We start from the raw sequence: 22,892 nt of genomic DNA, 5'->3' as shown, positions 1-22,892 counted from the left end.
CAAATCATAAAGGAGAAAACACTTAAGAATACTAAATTAGGTTCCTCATGAATCCTAAAGTTGCTCAAAATAAGAAAGCATTTTACTAGACAATCACTGCTTTAAAACCAAATTTTCCTTGCAGGTGATTTAAGTCATGATTAAAAATAGATTTAAATCAAATCCTTAAGGATGGCACTGTGATTTAAAATAAACAGTAGAATGTCACTGGTGGTACTGACATATTTATTCACAACCAATTATTCAAATAAGTCTCTAAAATATGTTTTATAGTAGTTGACCACACTATGGAGGTTGATCAAAACATTACTAAAGAACATCCAGTAATATAATAATCCACAGAAGACACAGATGGGGTCTACAATGTTCACAATCATCAAATATGTTGTGATTATGAGATGCCATGACAAATTTCCTATTTCTGGTTTTGACTCTCAAGAAAAATTTCCTTAACAAAATAACATTAAGTGCCCAATTTCAACCTAGTAATGCTATTTATAACATTTGTTTTCATACTGTAAAGATGAGTCCTCATAAAAGAAATTATCTAACAATATGATAAATATTTAAGTTTTTTAAATTTGGGGGGATAATTAATAAAAACAAGAAAAATATGTATCAATGTTTCAAAGATAAAATGTTCTTAGAAATCAAAATTTATAAATGTAAATCATTAAAAATTAAAGTCATTAAAGCTTCTTGATAAAATCTAGGATAAGACTCAGTGTCTTTCTTATATTAATCATTCACATAGTGTTCTAAAGCAAGACAGCTTTTAATCCCTACAAACTCTTGATACTCTTCCGGTTTATGTTAGGTCTCCCTTATTCAGCAAGATTAATAAAATGAATAGATCAATTTATAACATTATAAGACAAATTCTAATTATAACCATTCAAATGTTCCAGAAATTTCCAGACCTGTACTTAATTAGCTGCTATTTATAAAAGGCTTTTCAGAACTATCTAATTTCATATTTTTTTCTCCAGAGTCTAATAAAAAGCTCTTCCTCATTATTTAGGCAATCCTACTTGAGCATTCCTTTCTCTATTTTTACTTTTCCCAGTTTTTAAAATACTTCTTTATCATTACGGTACTTACTCTCCTTGAGTTATACTTTATAAATGCATGCTTTATGTTCTAGCAATATTTACACGATACTGATATTCTCAAACTGGTTTGACAAAAACAAAGATTGTTATACATAAGAAGCAGAAGCATATGGGTTGTTATTTTTCTCTTATAGGAGGAAACACCTCGGTTATATAGCACAAGCTGAAATACTTGTTACCTGATTGCACAATCATAATAAAGCCCTAATTAAATTGTTTGTGAATCTTTTTTATTGTTTCTCTACCCATATGTTTCTTTAATAGAAAAAGAACATTTGAAAAGAGACAACTAATAAAACCATCATAGAAATAAATTTAAGGCCTAGAAAAATTTTTGTGGGTTTATCAAATAAAATTAAATATAATACTAAAACAGATGAAAGCTGATGTGAGAATGTAAGGAAGAAAGAGAGAGGGAGAAAAGAAGGAATCTTATTAATGACAGATTTCTGGCCTGAACAGAGAAAAATAAGGCACAGAAAATTCTCTCAGTTACTTATTTTCTAGGAAGTTTAAGCAATAGCATATTACTTAATCTCAAACCGTATTTCTCATCATCAATAATTATGCATTACTACAGAAGTAATGATAGTGTACTATTAAGGAATAAAGGGGCTGTGGTCAGTAAATTCGAATTAGAAGACTAACTCAGCCATTTACTAGCTCTATGACCACAAACCTTCATCTGTAGAAGCAGAGTAATAAAAGCACCTATTTCATGAGGCTATTATGAAAATCAAATAAGATAATGCATATCAATTGCTTAATTCCTTGATCCAAGCAAAATTCCTTGATACTTAGAAAATATATTTAAATGTTAGATGTTAATTATTATTATGTCCACTGTGAGTACATATTTCATGTAGTAATGATCATTTCATTACTCTATTTGAAACTTCATTGGTTTCTGCCTTTTGAATTAACTCTAAACTCCCTGCCATAACTTAAAGGTATTCCAGTAATCATCTCTCTTCATTATTCCTCTTCTACTCTAAACCAAGTTCCATTAGACTTCAGTTTCTCAAATCTGCCATACCTACCTTGCTTGCCTCCAAGTCTTCCCATATGAAGTTCATTTTGCATGCAACATTCTTTCCCATCTGTTTCTTCCTTCAATGTATAAATATCTCTTCTTTTGAAAGCCCCTCCCTGACATGTTGACTAGCATAGGTCAACCAACTTAATGTTCATGGAAATATCTTTCAACCAGAATGTGTCAAGACTAGAAAGCCAACATACTGAGACTAGCCTGTTGAAGGATAAAAAGGGCCTGGGTCTGCTTACCTCCGAACTACAGGGTCCAGCAAAAATAGCACCCCTCTTTATTAGAAAATCTTTTATTACAAAATCATAAGTATGCAATTCTGTAACATAACAATATCACGCTCAAGCACACCATATGACATTTTAGGTGAAATGTTCAAATTAAATCTATATATGATTACACCCATATTATTACCCTACCAACCACACTCAAGCAGGCCTTACTTCTGCTGGAAACTGCATGTGTTATATTAACAATAAATGTATTGAATACTTATGTATAAACCAAATGTTGACAAACTACAACCCTTGGGGCAAATCTAGCCAAATGTCTATTTTTGTAAATAGGTTTTATTGGAACACAACCACACTGTTCATTTAGTATTACCTATGGCTGCTTTTCTGATAAAAGGGCAGAGTTCAATAGTTCCAATAGAGATGTGGCCCAAGAAGCCTAAATTATTTACTATCTAGCCCTTGAAAAAAAAAAACCTCCACTGTCCCTGGTTTAAGCTACTGTTAGTTAGGTTTTGTTACCTATGTTACCTATGGCCAAAGTATCCTAACTTGTATGATGTTACTGTAGATACTTTTTTATCTTCCATTCTGTATATGCTTATTTATTCCACCTTCATGACATCGCCAAGTAGGACTGACCTACCATTATGTCCCTGTTACCTAACAGTACTTGACAAATAGAAGGCATTTAAATACTGTTAACTGAGCAAGTGAACAAATGAATGAATGAGCATATCTGATCAATAACCAATAAATATTTATTAACAACTAACATGTACATTAGGTACTAAGTGATATAAGAATATAGGACACATTCTCTGCTCTGAATGGCTTAAAAATCAGGTTGAGAAAATAGACACATAAGCTTTAAAAACAGATATACTGTTTTTGGAGCAACAAGGTGCATCTATACATATATATATACTACCACAGTAAATGTGTACACTGATTCCCACCCCTCAAAAAAATCCTGATTTCACATCATACCAAAAGGTACAAATTTGTATGTCCTGAGCACTAACCAGGAGAGGGGACACCCTGACACAGCACCACCCTGTACTGTGTCTGCTAAAATCATGGAGATGACCGAATCAGGCTACTCACAGCGTTTGGCATCAGGACCCAGGGCCCTTCAACTGACAGTTCTTGTTTTGACCTTGTTCACTCCCTTTGCTGAGATGTAAGAAATGACGACAAATACAACATTATGATCTTGTGAACCTGTTTTCCTGGAATAAGTCCCTTGAACACAATCAACTCTGAGTGAAAACATAGTCTGACCTGTAAAGCTGGTCCAGAACCTCAAGATTAATGTCACTATCACCATATGAGAACCTTTCTAGAAACCATCTGACCTCTGTTTTTATTCACACTCTAATTTTTCTTACCTTCAAAATTTGTAACAAAATGCTTTATGTAATACCAATTTTACATAACCGTGCAAATAAAAGTTAAAAGTTGGTGAGATGGAAAGCAAAAATTTAACGACCATTAAAAATCATAGTTATATATCTCTTAGTCATGTAATATCTAAAGTTTAAATCAAAAGGAAAAAAAGGAACAAGAAGCAAGGCAGTTCCTTGATTTATGCATCCTTTTAGTTCATATTTTCCAGTCCTGGAAACCTACTCTTCATCCTCTCTTCAAATCTATCATCTTCCCAACTTTCTCCCTTTATAAACAGATTTCCCCCATACTCTCTGATCCTCATACTATTCTACCAACTCTGGTTAACTCAGTCTCCCTATGCTCCCAGCCAGATATTCAAACCTATCTCCTCCCCTATAATATTCAACAATTCTTAAAATTACAAACGGACAGAATTCAGAATTTTGCAGGATTAATGGTTGCGGGGTGATCAAGAGAAAGTAAGTTAGCTAACAATGTTAATACTCTTCCAAAATCCACCACAAATTTATTATTTCAATGAACACTTAAAAGCCAACAATCTAGGCAGGTTTATATAATCACTGTATATATAATCACTTACATGTCACTGTAAATCTGGAAATAAAAAATAAACGCACAGACAACTGAGGAAAGAAAGGATTAGAGAAGAGTTCCATATCCTTTACTAAACATAATTACTCATTGACTCAAGATCTCAAGAAATCATATCCAAGACCCTGATTAACTCTTCAATTTAACACTGAAGGCTGCTTGATACACTAAAAATAAATACATTTAATGGAAGTATTAAAGCGAACATATGTAAGGTGTTGAAGGACTGACAAAAGAGGATAAACTCGAAAATGTGTTACTTCATAGAGTAAAATACCCCAATGTCAGTTTTGAAGAAAACAAATAAAAAGCTGTAATTTAAGCTACTAACCAAAACTTATTTAACAGCTTCTAATTTAATAAACAGTTATGAGTGAATTTCACCCTGCAAATGGACAGAGCCAGACTAATTGTTTCAATAATATCAATTCCAGAAAAAATAAATTCCAGGTCTTATATGCACATACACTCACTCTAACAACACACATACACCTTAATATTGGCCAAGTTCCCATTCTATATTGAAAGAGGCCTAACCAGTAGTAAATCACATGGTTTGTTCCCTTGGTTTCACCTTTAATCTTTTCCCTTAACATCTCTGCAATACTGTAATAGACATACTGAATCATTAAATAGTCTTCAAATTTTAAATTCATATTCACGATAAAGGAAATCAAATGTAAAACTGTCCTAAAGAATTTTGTAAATTCTCCTTTACTGGCATACTCAGCTTTGATAGAGCTGTTTATTTTGTGTTTCTAAGATTTATTATATAAGCATTACTTATATTTTATTTATTTTAAAAACAAGAATAGATTTATTATAAAAACAGGAATAGAAAACATAGTAAAAATTTGAGATAACTATTTTGACTTATCCTTTCTTCTTTCTCTATTGTATGCTCCTCTTTTTTCCATCTAAGTAAAACTGCCAAGAATGAAAATTTAGCTTGAACACTGCCATGAAATCACTGAGTCATCACTGCTTAAGATTTGCTTAATGTTAATGGAAATATCAACTTACCCACGTTTGATGTTGTGTAATTCCTTGTCCTTGCCTTTTTCCTTCTCCTTTCCTCTTTTCTCCTTATCCCTGCCTTTACATCGTTCTCTATCCCGAGATCGACTACGGGTTCTTCTGTGACTGGACCTTTCACTGCTTCGACTATGGGAACGTGGACGAGGCCTTGATCTGGACCTATAGTAAATAGAATTTATTAAATACATTTAGTGTGTATTTGGTATGAAATGAAAATATCATTAAAATTTATCTGAAAGAAAAGTATTCAGTTTTAGTTATGGGTTCAGTAATTACATAACTGTGAAGCAAACATCTGAATATGATTATTTATAAACAAGTACTCTCAGTTAAAATGATATACGTGTGATATATATGTTGTTGACTTTACAGAAAATTAAAATTTAGTCAAAAAGTGTTTGCAAGTAAATGTCTTAATAGTTCAAATCAAGTCTTTATTACCCACGTCTCCTCAGATTATATAAGAAATATAAATGTATCTAATCTAATAATCAAGGATAGAGTCTTCCCTATCCCTGCAACCTCTGCTTCTATATATAGTCAATCTTTTTTCTTATTTCAAATTGCTACAATAAAATTATTCCTCTACTCTATGCTAATCCAGCTAATTTTTGTACTAAATGAATGACAGTGTTAGGTAGGATATTCTATGTGCTTTTAAAAAGGAAAAAATTCAGATCTTGCCTTAGAGTATCGATAAGAAAGTCTCTAGCAGACTGATAATATTACAAAAAGCCACTATCTGAAGGCACTGGCTAATGACCAAAAGAAGACATTCCACAGGGGGCCAACACTTAAAAAAGAAAATGGCAATGAGAAAGGTTCCCATTTTATCACTTCTTTTCTGAGACAAGCCCAAGTCTGTGTCATGCAGGACAGCTATAACGCCAATAAAAAAAAATTTTTTTAAAAACCCCAAAAACTTCCAGTATGAAAAATCAGAAGACTGACAGCAACCACCACAAAAGAAAAGCAATAGGGTAATCTTGGAAAGGTGTCCAGAGGAGGGAGCTAAAATTCTGTATGTGAAGTCTTTTCAAATCTCTGGCTGAACTCTACATCATGCATATAAGGGCAGACTCCAAATAGGTAAGGATATAAAAAATTGAACTCAAATTTCAACTGTACCCCAAAGACAGGATTTTTACAATTTTATTTGAACTAATGTTAATTTTCTGCTAACACAAACAAGTAAACAAAAAAAATCAATATTTTTCAGAGGAATGTAATAGACTCCAGAGTAGAGTGGAACCTCAGTTCTTGAATTTGTTCAGGAATGCTGTTCAAGAAGCAAATTTGTTCGAAAACTGAATCAGACAGGTAGCCAATCATACAACTATCAGCATGAAAAGGGTTGTCAGGTCGAGAACTGAAATTCTGTTCATTGACTGAGACATTTTTTTCCATAAAAAACTTGATCCAAAACTGAATTGTTTCAGATGGGAGACGTTCGAAAACCGAGGTTTGACCATATTCAAAGCGTGGCTACTAGATATGCAAGAAAACATTAAAAATGTGACCCATTCTCAAGAAAATAGTCAATGGAGACCAACACTTAGATGAACCAGATGTTGGAATTAGCAAGCAAAGTTTTTGAAGTAGTAAGTATAACTATGCTTGTAATGAATATAAAGCTAATAAATCTCAGCAGAAAAACTAGAGAATGAAAAATGGAAATTCTGTAACTAAAACATACATTATCTGAACTTGAAATTATGCTAAATAATGCCCTGGCTGGTGTGGTGCATTGAATTGAGTGCCAGCCTGCAAACCAAGGGGCTGCTGGTTTGATGCTCACTCAGAGCACACGCCTGGGTTGTGGGCCGGGTCCCCAGTGCGGGGCGCAAGAGAGGCAACTACACATTGATGTTTCCCTCCCTCTCTTTCTCCCTCCTTTCCCTTCTCTCTAAAAGTAAATAAATAAAATAAAAAAAAAAAAAAATCATGCTAAATAAGATTTAAAGCACATTGGTAACAACAAAGAAAAGAATCTATGTACTTAAAAATAAATCAATTGAAATTATCCAATCTGAAGATCAGAGAAGAAATGACTGCTAATAAGAAAAGAAAAACATATCCTCTGATATCTGCATGACAATATTTAAATGTGTCAAACATGTTCATTTAAACCTAGGAGTAGAAAAAATAATGAGACAGAAAGAAAAATTTTTAAGTAGTGGTCAAAATTTCCCCAAATTTAGTGAATGGCAAATGTACAGATTCTGGAAGCTCCATTAACTCCAAGATAAATATGAAGACCATGACTAGTAACAGCAGAGTCAAACTGATGAAACAAAAAGTAAAGAGAAATATTGGAAGTATTCAGGGAGGGAAAAAACCAACTTACTACATGTTGGACAACAATGATATGAATTACTGCTGGCTTCTCATCAGAAACAATGGAGATCAAAAGGCAGTAGAACAAAATTCCTAACATGGTGAAATAAAAAAATCAATACAAAATTTTATAACCAGCAAAACTATACCTTAAAACTTAAAGTAAAATCATTTTTGAGATAAAGGAAACATAAAATACAATCATCAATAGTAGATCTGCAATTAAAATCATACTAAAGTTCTTAAGGCTGAAGACAATGATAACTGATGAAAACTTTGATCTTTAAGAAGGAAGGTCACTAGAAATGGTAAATATATATATATAAATATTAAAAACTACTTCCCTTAAATTATTAAAAATACATATGTAATAATGCTTAAAGTAAAATTTATAATGTCTTACTGAAGGGTTATAATGAAGGTAGATATAATATATACCTTCACAGGATAAAGTATGGGTCAGGTAAATGGACCTATACAGTTATAAGGTTTCTACATTTCATCCAAATGATGAAACAGTAACTCTAAATACTCTGAAATGATAAGGGCATATATGAAATCCTTAGAGCAATCACTTAAAGGAAAAAATGCAAATATGTATAGTTTAAAATAAAAAAAAATAAAGAGAATTCTTAAAAGTATTCATTAATCCAAAAGGAGGCTAGAAAGGATGTATAAAAAATATCCCTAAAACAGAGGCTCATACATAAAACAATAAAATGATAGAATTAAATCCAAACATATCAATCAATAAAATAAAGCATTAGTGTACTAAATACTTTAATTAAAAAGTAGTGCATGTTCAAATGAATTAAAAAGCCACACACAACTATATGCTATGAGATATATACTTTAAATATAAAGCCACTGATAGGTTGAAAGTAAATGGCTAAAAATAGATATATCGTGAAAACAGTAATCAGAAGAAGGCTAGAATGACTATATTAATAATAGATCAACTAAAAGTGTCACCAAAGTTAAAAATGGATACTTCATGATGATCAAAGGATCAATTCATAAGTAAAAATCACACAAAATATGTTTATCTGCTGACAACAGATTTAAATTAGAATCAGTAACAATAAAACATCTAGAAAAAATACCAGATACATAAAAATTAAATAAAATACTTCTAAATAATTCCTGGATCAGTAGGAAATCACTAGGAAAATTAAAAAGTTTTAAACTAAATGACAATGAAAATACAACATAAGAGAATCTGTGGGATGCAGCCATATTTAGCATGGAAATTTACAGCTTTAAGTGTTTATATTAGAAAACAAAAAAGGTCCAAAATCAATTACCTATGGTTCCACCAAGAAGCTAAAAAAAGAAGAGCAAAGTAAACACAAGGTAGGGTAGGAGGAAGGTAAGAAAAATCAATGGAATAGAGAGCAATAAAGAAACTTAACAAAGCCAAAATCTGGTTCTCTGAGAATATCAACAAATTTAGTAAACTACTAGCTAGACTGATCAAGCAAAAAAAGAGGAGAGCAAACACAAACTATCAAAAATTAAGAATGTGGGCAAAGGGGAGATTACATGAACTAGCAGGCCTGTGTACTTAGAACGTATGTTGGTCTTGAAGAAAATTATGTGGGTTTCAGTGGTAATAATGTCTGTCCTCTTTCACCCCGAAGTGGTTTACTCAGTAAATGAAGTGCAATACTGTATCATAAGACCTTCTTTTTTAATACATGATTTTGAGAAGTTATAATATTCATTGCTAGGAATGTCAATATGGGCTTATTATCTTAATTTACAAAATTTAAACTTCTATCATTTTTTTCTTTAAATTTGACTATTCCTTCTCTTAATTTTGACATACGATTTCTTTCCCTATAAAATAAAGTTTAAATAAACATAAAAGCAAACTCATAGATACAGACAACTGAATGGCAGTTACTGGAGGGGAAGAACGGTTGGAAAAGGAGAAAGGGGGTAAAAGGTGTGAAATATATGGTGATAGAAGACTAGACTTCAGGTGGTGAGTATACAACAAAGTATACAGATGTCTGATTATGAAGCTGTACACCTGAAATTTATATAATGTTATTAACCAATGTTATCCCAATAAATTTAATTAAAAAATAAAATTTTAATTTATCATCACAATTTATTGCCCCCACTGATGTTACCTTATTCATGTATAACAAAATCTTCTATTATATGTAGCTAAGCTAAAAATTTAACATTATTCTAAAATCTTTAAACAATAGCCAGAATTTAAAGTTTTCTGATTAAAAGAAAGTAATAATAATAAAAATTAAGGAGTGTCTTTTTTGTGAAAACTTCAACCACTATATATAAATTACATGTACAAGTATGTATACATATAATATATTAATTTGGTTCTAAATTGTTTAGGAACAAAATACAGGATCTGACAGAAATAACGCCTCCTTTTTATTACAAAATCTTTTATAACAAAGTTACAAGCATGTAATTCTGTAACATAACAATATTATACTCAAGCACACCATATGACATTTTAGGTGAAATGTTAAAATTAAAACTATAAATTATTGCACCCATATTATTACCCTACCAACCACACTCAAGCAGGCCTTACTTCTGCCGGATCCTGTAAAGTTCTGACAATTAGTTTTCACTTAACTAGTGAAAATGTAGAGTAACAAAACATGAATAAGTTAAATTTAGTTTAAAATAAACAAAACTCAAAGAGCTTTTTTTTCATAAAAAAGAACTTTAATGTAAGCTCATTTCTTAGTGGTTAGCCCTTTTTAAAAAAATAAACTGTTGGGCAAAATGTGCAACCATTTGAGGATTATGAATTAAATGGATTACGGTGAAATCACATTTTTACTGTCTCTTAAAAATGAAGTGTATCTTCTATTATATACCCAAAATTATAGAAGTATTGTGTTGAACAATAAATAAAAAATTAATATAATGGTGTCCTCATACCAGTTTCTTTCCCTTTGGTCACGTTTCCCTGCCTACAAAGACAGAGTAATAACTACTTTTCAGGGTTACTGTATCGGTTAAATAATAGTACCTGACTGAGCTGTGAGATAGCAGGCAGGTCATCTGGGAGGAAGCAGCCACAGAGAAGAAGTTTACTGAGGAATGTGATAAACTGAACGAATGAGTAAAATCTGAATAGAACGTAGGAAATATCTTTCCCTTATGCCATAGCTAATCCAGTAAAGACCAGCATTCCGATTTTGACAGGCCTTAAAAATCTTAAGGCTGTCATAGGATTACTCAAGTTTCAATTTTCAACATATTTTTTCTCTTGTACAGGAAGATAAATAATAATAATCTTGGCTAATGATGTACGTCTTCTTTATAGGAAAGCTCTCAGCAGTCAAATATGTGATCTTCACTCGTTTGTTCTTAACAGTAAAATTATATCACCTATTATCCAAGCCTTTGGGGAATACAAGAGAATACTTTTCAGAGTCAAGTAGGGCACTTAACATAAGGAAAACAGGTCTAAATGGGCGCTGTCCCACAGAAACCAGACAGTATGACCACTCTATCACCATCATAGCAAAGCTTGACATTGCAATTAGAGGCCCTCTATCAATTACTATCTGCCCCGCCTTCCTTATCACACAGACTTTTCCAATCTTGAATCTTCCTAACTTACCCAATTCATGAAATAACCACTTACCTCCAAACTGATCTCCAGGTTTTCCCTAATGCAAAGATTCCATTCTAGAAAAAATATGCCTGCCAGTCTCCAAAAACATTATTTACCATATGTCTTCATACAAGCAACCCATGCTATTCTTATATAGTCTCCTAAAAATGTTGCTGGTGTGGCTCAATGAACTATGACAAGCAGTGAACTATGAGAAGCAGTAGCAAATCTGTAAGTTAAGTCATTCATGATATAAAATTTAAAGAAAGTAATAAATTTTAAAATATCACAGTATACAACATAAGCTACTGGGACATCCCCCCCACCCACACCCACACACACAATGTTAATGTTTGTTATTTTAATCCTGATACTGTAGGCCTCTTAATCTTGCTTATAGGCTACAAAAAGGAGGGAAAAGACTGAAGAGAATACAGGAGGGAAAAGAAAGCAAATCAAAACAGGCAAAACAACTTTATTAAAGGCTACTATAAAGAATCACAAAATCACAAATTAAAATGAAATAAACTACTGACTTCTTAGTTGTCATGAGAATTACTTTACAAAATATATTTGTAAAACTCATATCTTAAGACGTATGAACAACTCAATTTACTTTATTAAGTAACTTAATAACATAGTTGAAGGATCTCCATCAAAAAGTAACAGATCAGAGTAAAGATTCCTACCCTGACTAGACAAAGACAAAAAAAATAGAAGAAACTATACTAAAATTTAAGATGTGAATCTGTCGCTCATTCCTTAAATAAATACTTTCCTGATAAATAACTCTAGAAGTCTCTAGAGTACCAAAGCCAATATGGAGATATATTAGAAGCAAAGAAACATTTGATAAAAAATGTGGCACTCTAGAACACACAATATATAAGCAATAAATGGACAGCAAGATGTCCTATTATACCAGACAAATGCTTTCAATATCTACAGAATAGGAAGAATCAACATAACACCCTTACATAAAATGAATTACTGCCCTCAAGAACCAATTTGTCAAGTTTCTTAATTCACTAATAAGTTCTAAACACATGTAATCAAAACAAATATCCTAATATTTTATTTTTTAAAAAAATGAAATACTTTAGGCTCTTGAGTTCTACAAAAAAAAAAAAGGGACTACGTTTGCTATAAAATAAAATTGTCATTAAAATTAAATTTAAAAATTACACATAGAATAAAATAACACGGATTACATGTCAGGTTGACATTTTGAACACAAACATTTACTTTCACCCCCAACCAAGATCCAACTAAAATCATAACAAGGGGATTTTTTAAGAAACGACCTACCTGCACTCTAGGAAAACGATATACTTTAAAAAGGAAAGTGTTCATTGATGGTATGCTGGTAAAAGAAAACTAGAAAACAAGGTACTGATGCTCAGGGCTCTATAAAAACAAGATGGCATTAAAGGATTTAAAAATAGATCTAGTTTTTCCCATAAAGTTTGCCATTTATTGAAGAAACTCCACCTCACTATATTAATGAGTACAGTACCATTTAAAAAATCTTCTAAGTCACCCAATACCTTCAGTCCATCCATAGAATTGCCTGTTATTGCTGATCTGGGAACATTTTTCACATTACCATGAACAACAACAAAAAGAAATCCAACATCTATACAAAGCAAATGTAAGGAAAAAATAACAAAGTTAGAATCAAATTTTTCAGGTGATACAAATATGCCCCACAAAAGAACCATAAAGCAGAGGAGACTATAACACAACACTCCAACATTAAATAAAGCATATATTAAGAGAAACAGATGTTAGTGATAAAAGGGCCAGGAAAAATGAAGTTTTAACAAATAAAACTAGTAGAAAGGATCAGAAAAAGGAATAGAAAGAAGAGGAAGAAAATGAGCATCCAACCTAGGACTCGAGAGGAAGAAAAAACATGTTACAATCATAATCTAGGAACACTTTTGGAACTAAGAGAATATACACATAGAAGGGTCCACTGCATATGTGGAAAAATGGATTAACCACAGCCAACTCAGATATATGCAGATGAAGTTAACAAACACAAACAATAAAGGAAGAATACTCTGTTCAAGTCACCAGCAAAGAAAATCAAGTGGGTGTCAGTCTTTTAAACTACAAGATATACATCAAAACAATGGCTTTAATTTTCCTTGAGGAGCTCAACAGAGGTGGAGGGGAAATATTCACAATGGTGCATCTACTCAAGCTACCCTTCAGATATCAAAGGAAACAAAAGCGGTAAAAGTAGTCATTTATTTTAGACTCCAACAAGCAAAAACATGCTACAATTTCTAGGGTAAGCACATAAAGTAAATTAAAAGAATCTTTAACAAGCTAATAGAGAAGAAAATGAAATACAATTAATGAAAGAAGAAAGCAGAAAATAATGAACTGTATAGAGAAAAAAAGAAGATGGGAGATTTAAACCCAATTATAACTGTAATCAATAAACATAGACTAAATAATACAACTGAAATAAAAAAGATTGCCAGATTGAAAAAAAAGCAGACTATAGGTGGCTTTCAAAATGAACATGTTAAATATAAAACCTAAGAAAAATTTAACATAAAAAGAAAAAAATGGGAAAAGATATTCAAGGACTAACAAAAAGAAAGACAGTGAATTTATTTTAATATCATACAACGCATACTTCAAAGTAAGAAACATTTCTGGAAACAGAGATATTTCATGATGATAAGGTCACTCCAAAAATAATATTTGAAAAAATATTATTTTTTCAAAATAATATTCTGAATTATTCAAATATTCAAAAATAAATTCTGAATTTGCATACTTTTAATAATAGAGTCTCAAAATATATAAAGCAGAAGCTGACAGAACTTGAAGTCAAACAGACAAATACACTATCAGGATTTGCCGGTGAGCTCTCTAAGTAATTCATAAAATAAGCAGGTTTTAAGGGGCAGGGTGTAAAGAGATGTAAGATTTGAACAAGTGGTTAAACTCACCTACTTAACTGTATCCCAAAACTGTGTAATATTCATTTTTATCAATTGTATCTGTAATACTTACTAAAATAAACCCTATGATAGGCCATTAAAACTAATTTCAACATATTTCAAAGATGAATGTTCTCTAACTACAGTAGAATTAAACAAGAAAGAAATAAACAAAAGACAACTAGAAAAGCCTCCAAATGTTTGAAAATTAAGTAATCTATTTCAATACAACCCATGGGAAAAGTGAACTCACAATGGATATTTCAAAATTTAAACAATTAAAACTAAAATATGGCACATCAAAAATGTGTAGTTTATAGCTAAAGAACAGTAAAGGGAAAAGTTATAGCATTAAATTATACATGTTAGAAAATGATAAAAGCTAAAATAAATGATCTAAGCATCCCTCTCGAGGAGCTAGAAAATAGAACAGAAAATTACACTCAAAGAAGGTAAAGGGAAAGAAATAAAAAGCAAAAATTAATCAACCAAAAGATTAAGAAAGAAAAGGTTGATTCTTTGAAAAATTGATAAACTTTTGATGGAAATGACAGGGAAAAATAGAGAAATCACAGATAAAATAATACTATAATTAAATGACCTTTGGCCCTTAAGGGTTAAAGGCTAAGTGAATAGCCCTCCCCCCATGAATAACTAGAAGAACAGAAAAAATGTATCCAACAACTCTCCCAGATATTAGATAACAGGCAGCACAGAACTGTGATTCCCCCAAGAAAAGGGAAACAAGGGAACCCTAGAATTGTTCCAGCTTACTGCACTGAGGAAGTTTACAAGCCGCAGAGAAAGGAGAGGGAGCCCAAACAGAATCTCGCAGACTTGCTGAGTTAATAAAAGGATAGACCTTCAAGGAGGTCAAGGTGGCTAGAATTTGCAAGGCATTAGATCAAAGAAAAGAAAGTTGGGCAGAGAGAAGGATCCAGAAATCTGCAGTGTGTTCCCCTAGATCTTCTGACAAGTTCCAAGCTATAAATACGTATGTGAGGTGAAATTCCATGGGACCAGGGGAAAATATACTGGAAAGCAACAGAAATCCTGAATATCACACAGAAGAAATAGTGTTCCACTTGCCACATATAATGTATAATGCCCTGTATATAAGGCATTATATAGGGTCAAGTATTGATATTGGAACTAAATTAGCCACAGAGTAAAGTAAAGGCACTCTGAACCCATTCTAACAAAGCTTAAAAACAAGCCTTGGGATTGGCAAAATACTACCTATTGAAGTTAGATCATGGCTACATGAAGGTTTATTATACTATTCCCTGTCTTAATGGATGCTTAAAATTTTCCATTCAGTGGCTAAAAAGATTATTTGAAACTGCAAATGGGTAAGTCTGTTATCTGAAACTTACCATAAAGATCAATAATTTTTCAATCTAATCAACAGAAAGTACCTGAAACCGTATACCAAAAGAATTCAAATACACCCAACAACAACAATGCTATTTCTTTAGTGAAAACACGCACTATGAATTCTAACTAAGATGAATTAAGGGGGTTAATATTCTTCAGCTTTGCTTACCAAATGACTCCACATTTGCCTTAGAGAAATCTGTTTATATCAGTATAGTTGCCACATGTTCTAAACTACAGAACCAAGGTCAACTGTTGTCCTTACTAGGGGCAGAGGATCAAGTTGCTGTAGATCAAATATTTGTAAACAGGATTGCTTATATATTCTTGACATGGTAATTCCCTATATTGCCCCAGTGAAATATTTCTTACCAAAACTCCAGATACATTCACTTGGACCTATAACTCACATCAAGTTTTACAACTGAGATATCAAAGTCCAAAGCTGATAAATAAAAATCAAAACCAATCTCTCACTTACCATGATAGTTAATGTTCTAAAACATGTACATGTAATAATATGCTTGCTTAGTATATCTCTCATTTAGCAATATTACAGGGCATAACATTCCACCCTATTACTACTAAGGATCTTCTACATGTTAAGAAGAGTGGTAGCTGTATTCCTCTATTTTATCTCTTTTAATTCTCCGGAATATTCAAACGTATAGTCATTATTGTGATCTCCTGTTAGTGTTTTGGGGGATTTTTTTTCTTACTCTGAGATGAGGAGGGGTTGGGCTGTTTTTTAGTTTGGTTTGGTTTTTGCTTTAAGGAAAATGAACTCTGAAAAGTTCAGAGGTCACATAGCCAATGTGTGATAGAGCTGAAATTTGAACCCAGGTTTGTCCACATCCTTTCAACTACAGCACACTACCAATAAGATCTGATTGCAGTATCATTTTCAAATAAAATCTATAAAACAGAAAATAAATACCTACAGACTCACTTCTGAAATATTATCAAAAGATTTAACCTCACCCTATTAAAGGTAGATCCAGCCAACCAAATATCTTGGAATTCTCATCATGTTAATATTAAAAAATTCCCAATCATCATCTCCAGTCTCCCCATTTTTAAAATATTATAGGTACAATTGGAAAGATGAAAAAAAGCAAAAGAGAAATGCAGAATGCCAGTGCCTCCCCTCTAAAAAAGTATATAACCCACCCACTATGCCAAAGGTTAAGTCATTTAGTCAAGTTCAAAGATCTTCAAAGACTTCTTAGATCCAGATAAGCCCATATGTTACCAAAATTCTGCAAAAAAGCCATTACTTTCCAATTTGCTTCTCATGTTTAAGATACAGAACACACAGATGCTTGGCATCACTCATCAGTCTTCCTAAATTTTCACACCAGATAATCAAGATCCACCAATAACTTTCCTATCTAAAAATCGTAGAAATGTCTTTATTCCATCAGTGCCTGGCTCACTTGTTAAATCTGAAAGTAACCATAAAAGACGATTCAGTTACTGTACAATAAGTGTTAATTTGCTAATTTCTTCACAGGTAATCAATTAAAATGTAAAATATTGGATAAAATTAGTTGCACTAAATTTAACAGCTGCTCCATAAGCATAATTAGTTTCACAAGGGCCATGTGTATTCTGAACAGAGACATAGTTGAAACAAATAGACAGATTTTAAGCAAGTTCGAGCAAAATCTGCATTTAATTAGCAGGTGGGCACTACAACTGCATAACGTTTTTATACATTTATATTTATGAAGTGACAGAAGATCTAAAGGCTTTTTAAAATGGCGTTTATTGTTTGAATGGGAACTGTTTTGCTGCATGCTAAAGTGATTTAAATCCTTATAGCTCTGCTTTGAAAAAAATCATAAATGGTGAAAGAAAACATGTGGAAAACTGTAAAACTAGAAAGAATTTGCGACAAAAAACAGATACACATACCATAACTAAAAGGAAACTACACTTAATTAAATGTACACTACATCTGGAATATCAGCCTAATAAAATGTGAAACTATTAATTTTCATTGTTCTAAAGGAAATGAGGTCAGTGTCATTTAATAATTCCTCCAATTACATTGGACTAACTCATTGGACTATATGTTCTGGATACCATCTAATCTTAAAATGCTATATATTTTACAATATCCTTAAGTTAAATTTTTTAAATAAAGACATTTAAAATACAAAGAAGTAAAAGAATAAAATCAGCAAATGAAATTCCTTAGCAGCTGGTAGCTACTGGCATTATATTTTAAACCTTACAACTTTTGGCTGAGATTTTTCATGAATGCCCATAATAAGTATGAGATCACATTTGTTAATTCTTATTAGCACTAAAATCATCACTTTACATATAGAATATATAATTTTAAAAATTAAAATGGTGTTTACCTGGCCAATAATTTCATTAGTAGGCCATATTTATTATTTTTAATTTTTAAATAGATAAAGAATAGGTTTTTTTCCAAAGGCAAAATATTTTAGGAAGTCCTTAATTAATAGAGCATTAATACTTGTAAGAGACATTGATAATTTTCCAAAATAAAATAGAACAAATGAAGCAAATTCCTGCAATGTCTGTATGATTACCAACCAAGTAAGACAGTATCTTAAAGTTTTACTATTTATTCACCTAGCTAAGGTGTAGGTGTCAACGACACCAAACTTAAATTTTTCTTTAAATAATAAGGTCCACATACACAGATAAATTAAACAGTTAAATATAAATTTTGATTCTGACATCCTATTTTTGGAAATGCAGATCATCAACTTAACACACTTTCTAATTAGTGAAACTTAAATCTATACATAAAAATTTTTAAGTTCATGGAATCCTTGTATGAAAAAACAATTTTAAACAATATGACTGCAAAATCAAACTTTGATAACCTTATTGTTTTATAAGCATTAATACTTCATACACTTCATATACTTCATAATAAATACTTCATATTCAAAAATAAGAAATAAAATAGAGATCACTAAAGTATTCCTTTAAAAGCTTACTTTCTTAATTCATAAATAAAAACTGAAAGGAATAAAAATCTTAATATCCCTTAATTATATAGCAAATTCCATGATCATAAAACTGGAAGAAAAACGTAAGACACTAACCATCCTAAAGTTATTTACTAAAAAGATTTTTAAATAGTTAGTTTTTAAAAGCCTCAAGTAACTTGCTGCAAGATTTAATTCAATAAAACTAACTTAAATGGACAGACTAATAATTTACAAATCAGATTGCATTATGCGGCCTTTAAGTAAGATTTCCAATTCCCCGTTTTTTTGCTGCTCTTCCAAATCTGTGAACAAGTTCTAAAGTGCTTATGTCAATATTTTAAGTGTCCAAACGAAGTCTTTAATGGTAATAAAAGAATCAGAGAAAGCTAGAAGCCTGGGGCATAAAACTTATCTCAACGGTCACCATATTTTATAAATGAAAAACAGAATCAGGTACATCCAGCATTACTGGGTAATGTGTATTGTATTGTATTATATTGTATTGTACTGTATGTGTGAGTACAAGATAGAATACTGGAAATGAAGGCGTATGTTAGTTTATTTCCTGATTTGGTGTAATTTAAAAATAATCCCAGTGCGGTTTTCTCACCCCATATACCATATAACAGGAAGCAGGGTAGATTTTAAAAAGAGACAGAATCTATGTCTTTAAGGTCTTGTTCCAAAATACAAGAATAAAGGCAAGGTAGAACTGTCTAAGAACATCTTGGATAGTTAATTGAAAATTCAAAAATCATACTTCTTCCTGTTTTTCCCCTTAGATCTTTACCCAGCACGTTGCCAGAGTGATTAGAAGGTACTCCAAATTCAAGTTCAAGAGACAGTATAAATAATTGATTGTACACTATTGGAAACAGCATCAGCAAGTAAAGAAAAGTAAACCTAAAAGTAGGATCTCACCTCAAAAATATCTGGAATGCGTGGATTTTTATCAACATTAAAACCAAAAAGAAATCTTTAGGCTCATATTCAAACTTACAAATTATCATTTCACTTTTTATTTTTTATGTAACTCCTTTTTTCCCAAAGGTCCTTCATAAAACTGAATGGCTTCTGTATATAATAATGTCTATTTTAGATGATATGTTCCTTTTTTATCATGAAAAACATAACTTCCTAACTAAATCAATATTACAATGAATGCCCAGAAGTTCACTAGAAGATAAATTTACACAAATAATTCAAAAGTACTTCTTTTTTTAAGCCATGCTTCATTTCCTTTTCACTACTGATTAAGGGAAGAGGTTATATATATTTAAAAAAATAACTTGGCAACCACCATTTTATTTTAATTTGGTGTTGAAAAAATAAAAATATGAATGTTAAAACCCAGTTTATTCTCTTGAAAATAAGATCACAAAAACCACTTTATCCTCTTGAAAATTATTTTTAAATACATTGTCACCCAGAGCTTTTCTTATAGAAAATTAAATAGAAATTAAGGTATTTTCACATTAAACTACTTACATTTCTGGATTAATACAGATTAAAGTAGAGGAAGTGTTAGAACTGAAAGCAGTAATGACTGACAAACTGATATAGAAGGAGAATACAAAATAAACTTAAAAATTAGACATTGGGAACTATCATATCAGCATAGTGTAGGACCATGTAGCCTACTATTCAAATTGTACTTTATAGCATGACAATACAGCTAAGTATATATCATAAATGATATTCATAATTACAGGTCATTAGCAAAAACAGAATACAACTGGACTTAAACTTCTATGAAAAATAAAAGCTGTAAAACCTGAAATACCTATCCTTAAGAGAGAAATAACAGTATTTAAAACATTAAATCAAGGGGAAAAAAAACCTAATTATTATGTGAACCATTCATTCCTTGATCACAAAACAATCTGAGCAAAAGAAACTTCAAAATAAGAAAAGGTTTAAAAAATCTCTCAAAGTATTTTCCATTAACACATAGCCTACCACATTAACTCTGGGAGCTTGAGGAATCCCAAGACTGCCTTAAGTACTCATTTTGGGGTCTGAGTAAGCCTGAGTCCAGAATATCAAGGAAAAAAACGAACAAACAAAAACAAAAAAACAAACAAAAACATGTAATGAAGGGATTTAAAATAAGGTTTGTAATCTCAGGCTTTTAACAAGCCAATAAGGAAACCCCAGGTGGTAAGTTTTTCCACCACCCTGAGAAAAGGTATGTAAAAAATTGGCTTATGTTCATTAAATGTTAGTTATATGTTTGACATCATGAACTTTATAAATAATTTGTGATTTACTAACAAAATTCAGGTGACAGAAACACACCAGATACCTCACTGCCCAGGTCCTTTGCACTGGCCCTTCCCACTGTGCTAACACTGTTCCCCAGACATCCCAAACTCCCTCACCTCCTTCAATTCTCTGCCAAATATCTTTTCATTAAGCTCTACCATCTCCACTCTGTTAAATACTGAAACCTGACCTCTTCCCTAATCTACGCAACTCCCAGTGCCCCATACCTTGTTCTATTTTTTAACCTGGCCTCACACACTTCAAGATACTCTCCCTCACTTTCTCTGATGACAGGAATTTCTCTTGAGTATCCAGCATTCTAACTTTAAACCAGTCTATGTTGTGAAGTTCCAAGGATTCTTTTTTTTTTAAAAATCCTTACTATGCCACATTTGCCAAATTCATTTTGCTCTTTCCCATAGAGCCCTCAATAACATCCAAGAATCCTCAATACAGTTTGAGAAAAGCATTTCATAAACTTTCAGGTCCTGAAATGCTTTTGCTGACCATCTAGCTCAATGATTTTCAACTGTGGCCATTCATTAATCATCCAAGAAGATTTTTAAAATATATAGCAATTCTACTTCTGGGAATATACCTGAAGAAACTTGAATCACTAATTCAAAAGATTATATGCACCCCTATGTTCATGGCAGCGTTATGTACAATAACCAAGATCTGGAAGTAGCCCAAGTGCCCATCAGTAGATGAGTGGATAAAAAAACAACAACTGTGGAACATTTACACAATGGAATACTACTACTTGGCCAAAAGAAGGAAATTTTACCTTTTGCAACAGAACTGATGGACCTGGAGAGTATTATGCTAAGTGAAATAAGCCAGCCAGAGAAAGACAAATACCATATGATCTCACTTATATGTGGAATCTAATGGACAAAATATACTGACAAACAAAATAGAAACAGAGGCATGGTTACATGGAACAGACCAACAGCTGTTGGGGCGGGGAGGTTGGGGGCTGGGTGAAAGAAGGTAAAGGAATTAAGCAAAAAATCCCCTCTCTCTATCTCTAGGAGATAGATATAGATATAGATATAGATAGATATAAATATAGATATAGATATAGACACTGACAACAGTGCAGGCAGAGCCAGAGGGAAGAGAGAGTAGGGGCTAGGTGGGGGTGGGCAAAAAGAGCATAAATGGGGACAGAAAGAGACTTTGCTATAAGCGATGGGTGCACAATGCAGTGTGCAGATGATGTCTCATTGTGTTGTACACTTGCAACCTGTATGGTTTTGTGAACCAATGTCACCCCAATAAATTCAATAAAAAAATTAATAAAAATAAAAATATGGTAAAAAATGAACCTTCATCTACATAGAAAAAGCACTAGAAGAGCACAGGTGTGACTTCTATGACCTATGGAAGGGAAAAGGCTCTATCACCAAAATTCCAGGTAGAAAATGGATAAAGTTGACTGAAAGTGAAAGAAAAAATTTGCAAATTTATCACAAATGAAGAGCTAATACTCATCCTAGCTGGTGTGGCTCAGTAGACTGATTGCCAGCCTGCAAACCAAAGGGTCGCCAGTTTGATTCCCAGTGTAGGGCACAGGCCGGGTTGCAGCAAGGGGCATGTGAAATGCAACCACACATTGATGTTTCTCTCTCTCTTTCCCCCCCCCAAAAAATAAATAAATAAAATCTTTTTTTTATTTTTAAAGAGCTAATACTCCAATTAAAAACCAAGCAATAGGGAAAAAACCAAACAAAATGAAATACTGCTTTCAAGAAACATAAGGACATAGAAAATTTGATAGTATAAGGATAGGAAAAGATCTACCAGACAAGCATTAACCAAAACGTTCATACTGGAGAAGCCAAATTTTAGGCCAAAAGCATTTATTACAGCAGAAGACAGATATTTTATAATTTGAAAAAGTTCAAGAGAATTACAATTCTGTATT

General features: G+C 32.1%; 1 protein-coding gene across 1 annotated transcript in view; it reads right to left on the bottom strand.

Annotated features, from left to right (window-relative positions):
• RSRC1 (arginine and serine rich coiled-coil 1) overlaps positions 1-22,892 on the bottom strand; it is a 315,111-nt gene that overhangs the window by 226,754 nt on the left and 65,465 nt on the right. Inside the window, exon 4 of the mRNA XM_054580020.1 lies at positions 5,418-5,591. Coding sequence (XP_054435995.1) covers positions 5,418-5,591 — 174 coding nt within the window. The remainder of the gene's footprint in view (positions 1-5,417; positions 5,592-22,892) is intronic.

Source organism: Pteronotus mesoamericanus, unplaced genomic scaffold (genome assembly GCF_021234165.1).
Source record: "Pteronotus mesoamericanus isolate MK-2021 breed Mesoamerican mustached bat unplaced genomic scaffold, CSHL_Meso_final contig_116, whole genome shotgun sequence".
Lineage (NCBI taxonomy): Eukaryota > Metazoa > Chordata > Mammalia > Chiroptera > Mormoopidae > Pteronotus > Pteronotus mesoamericanus.
The sequence above is the reverse complement of the archived record's forward strand: the minus strand, read 5'-3'. Positions and strand labels throughout refer to the sequence as shown.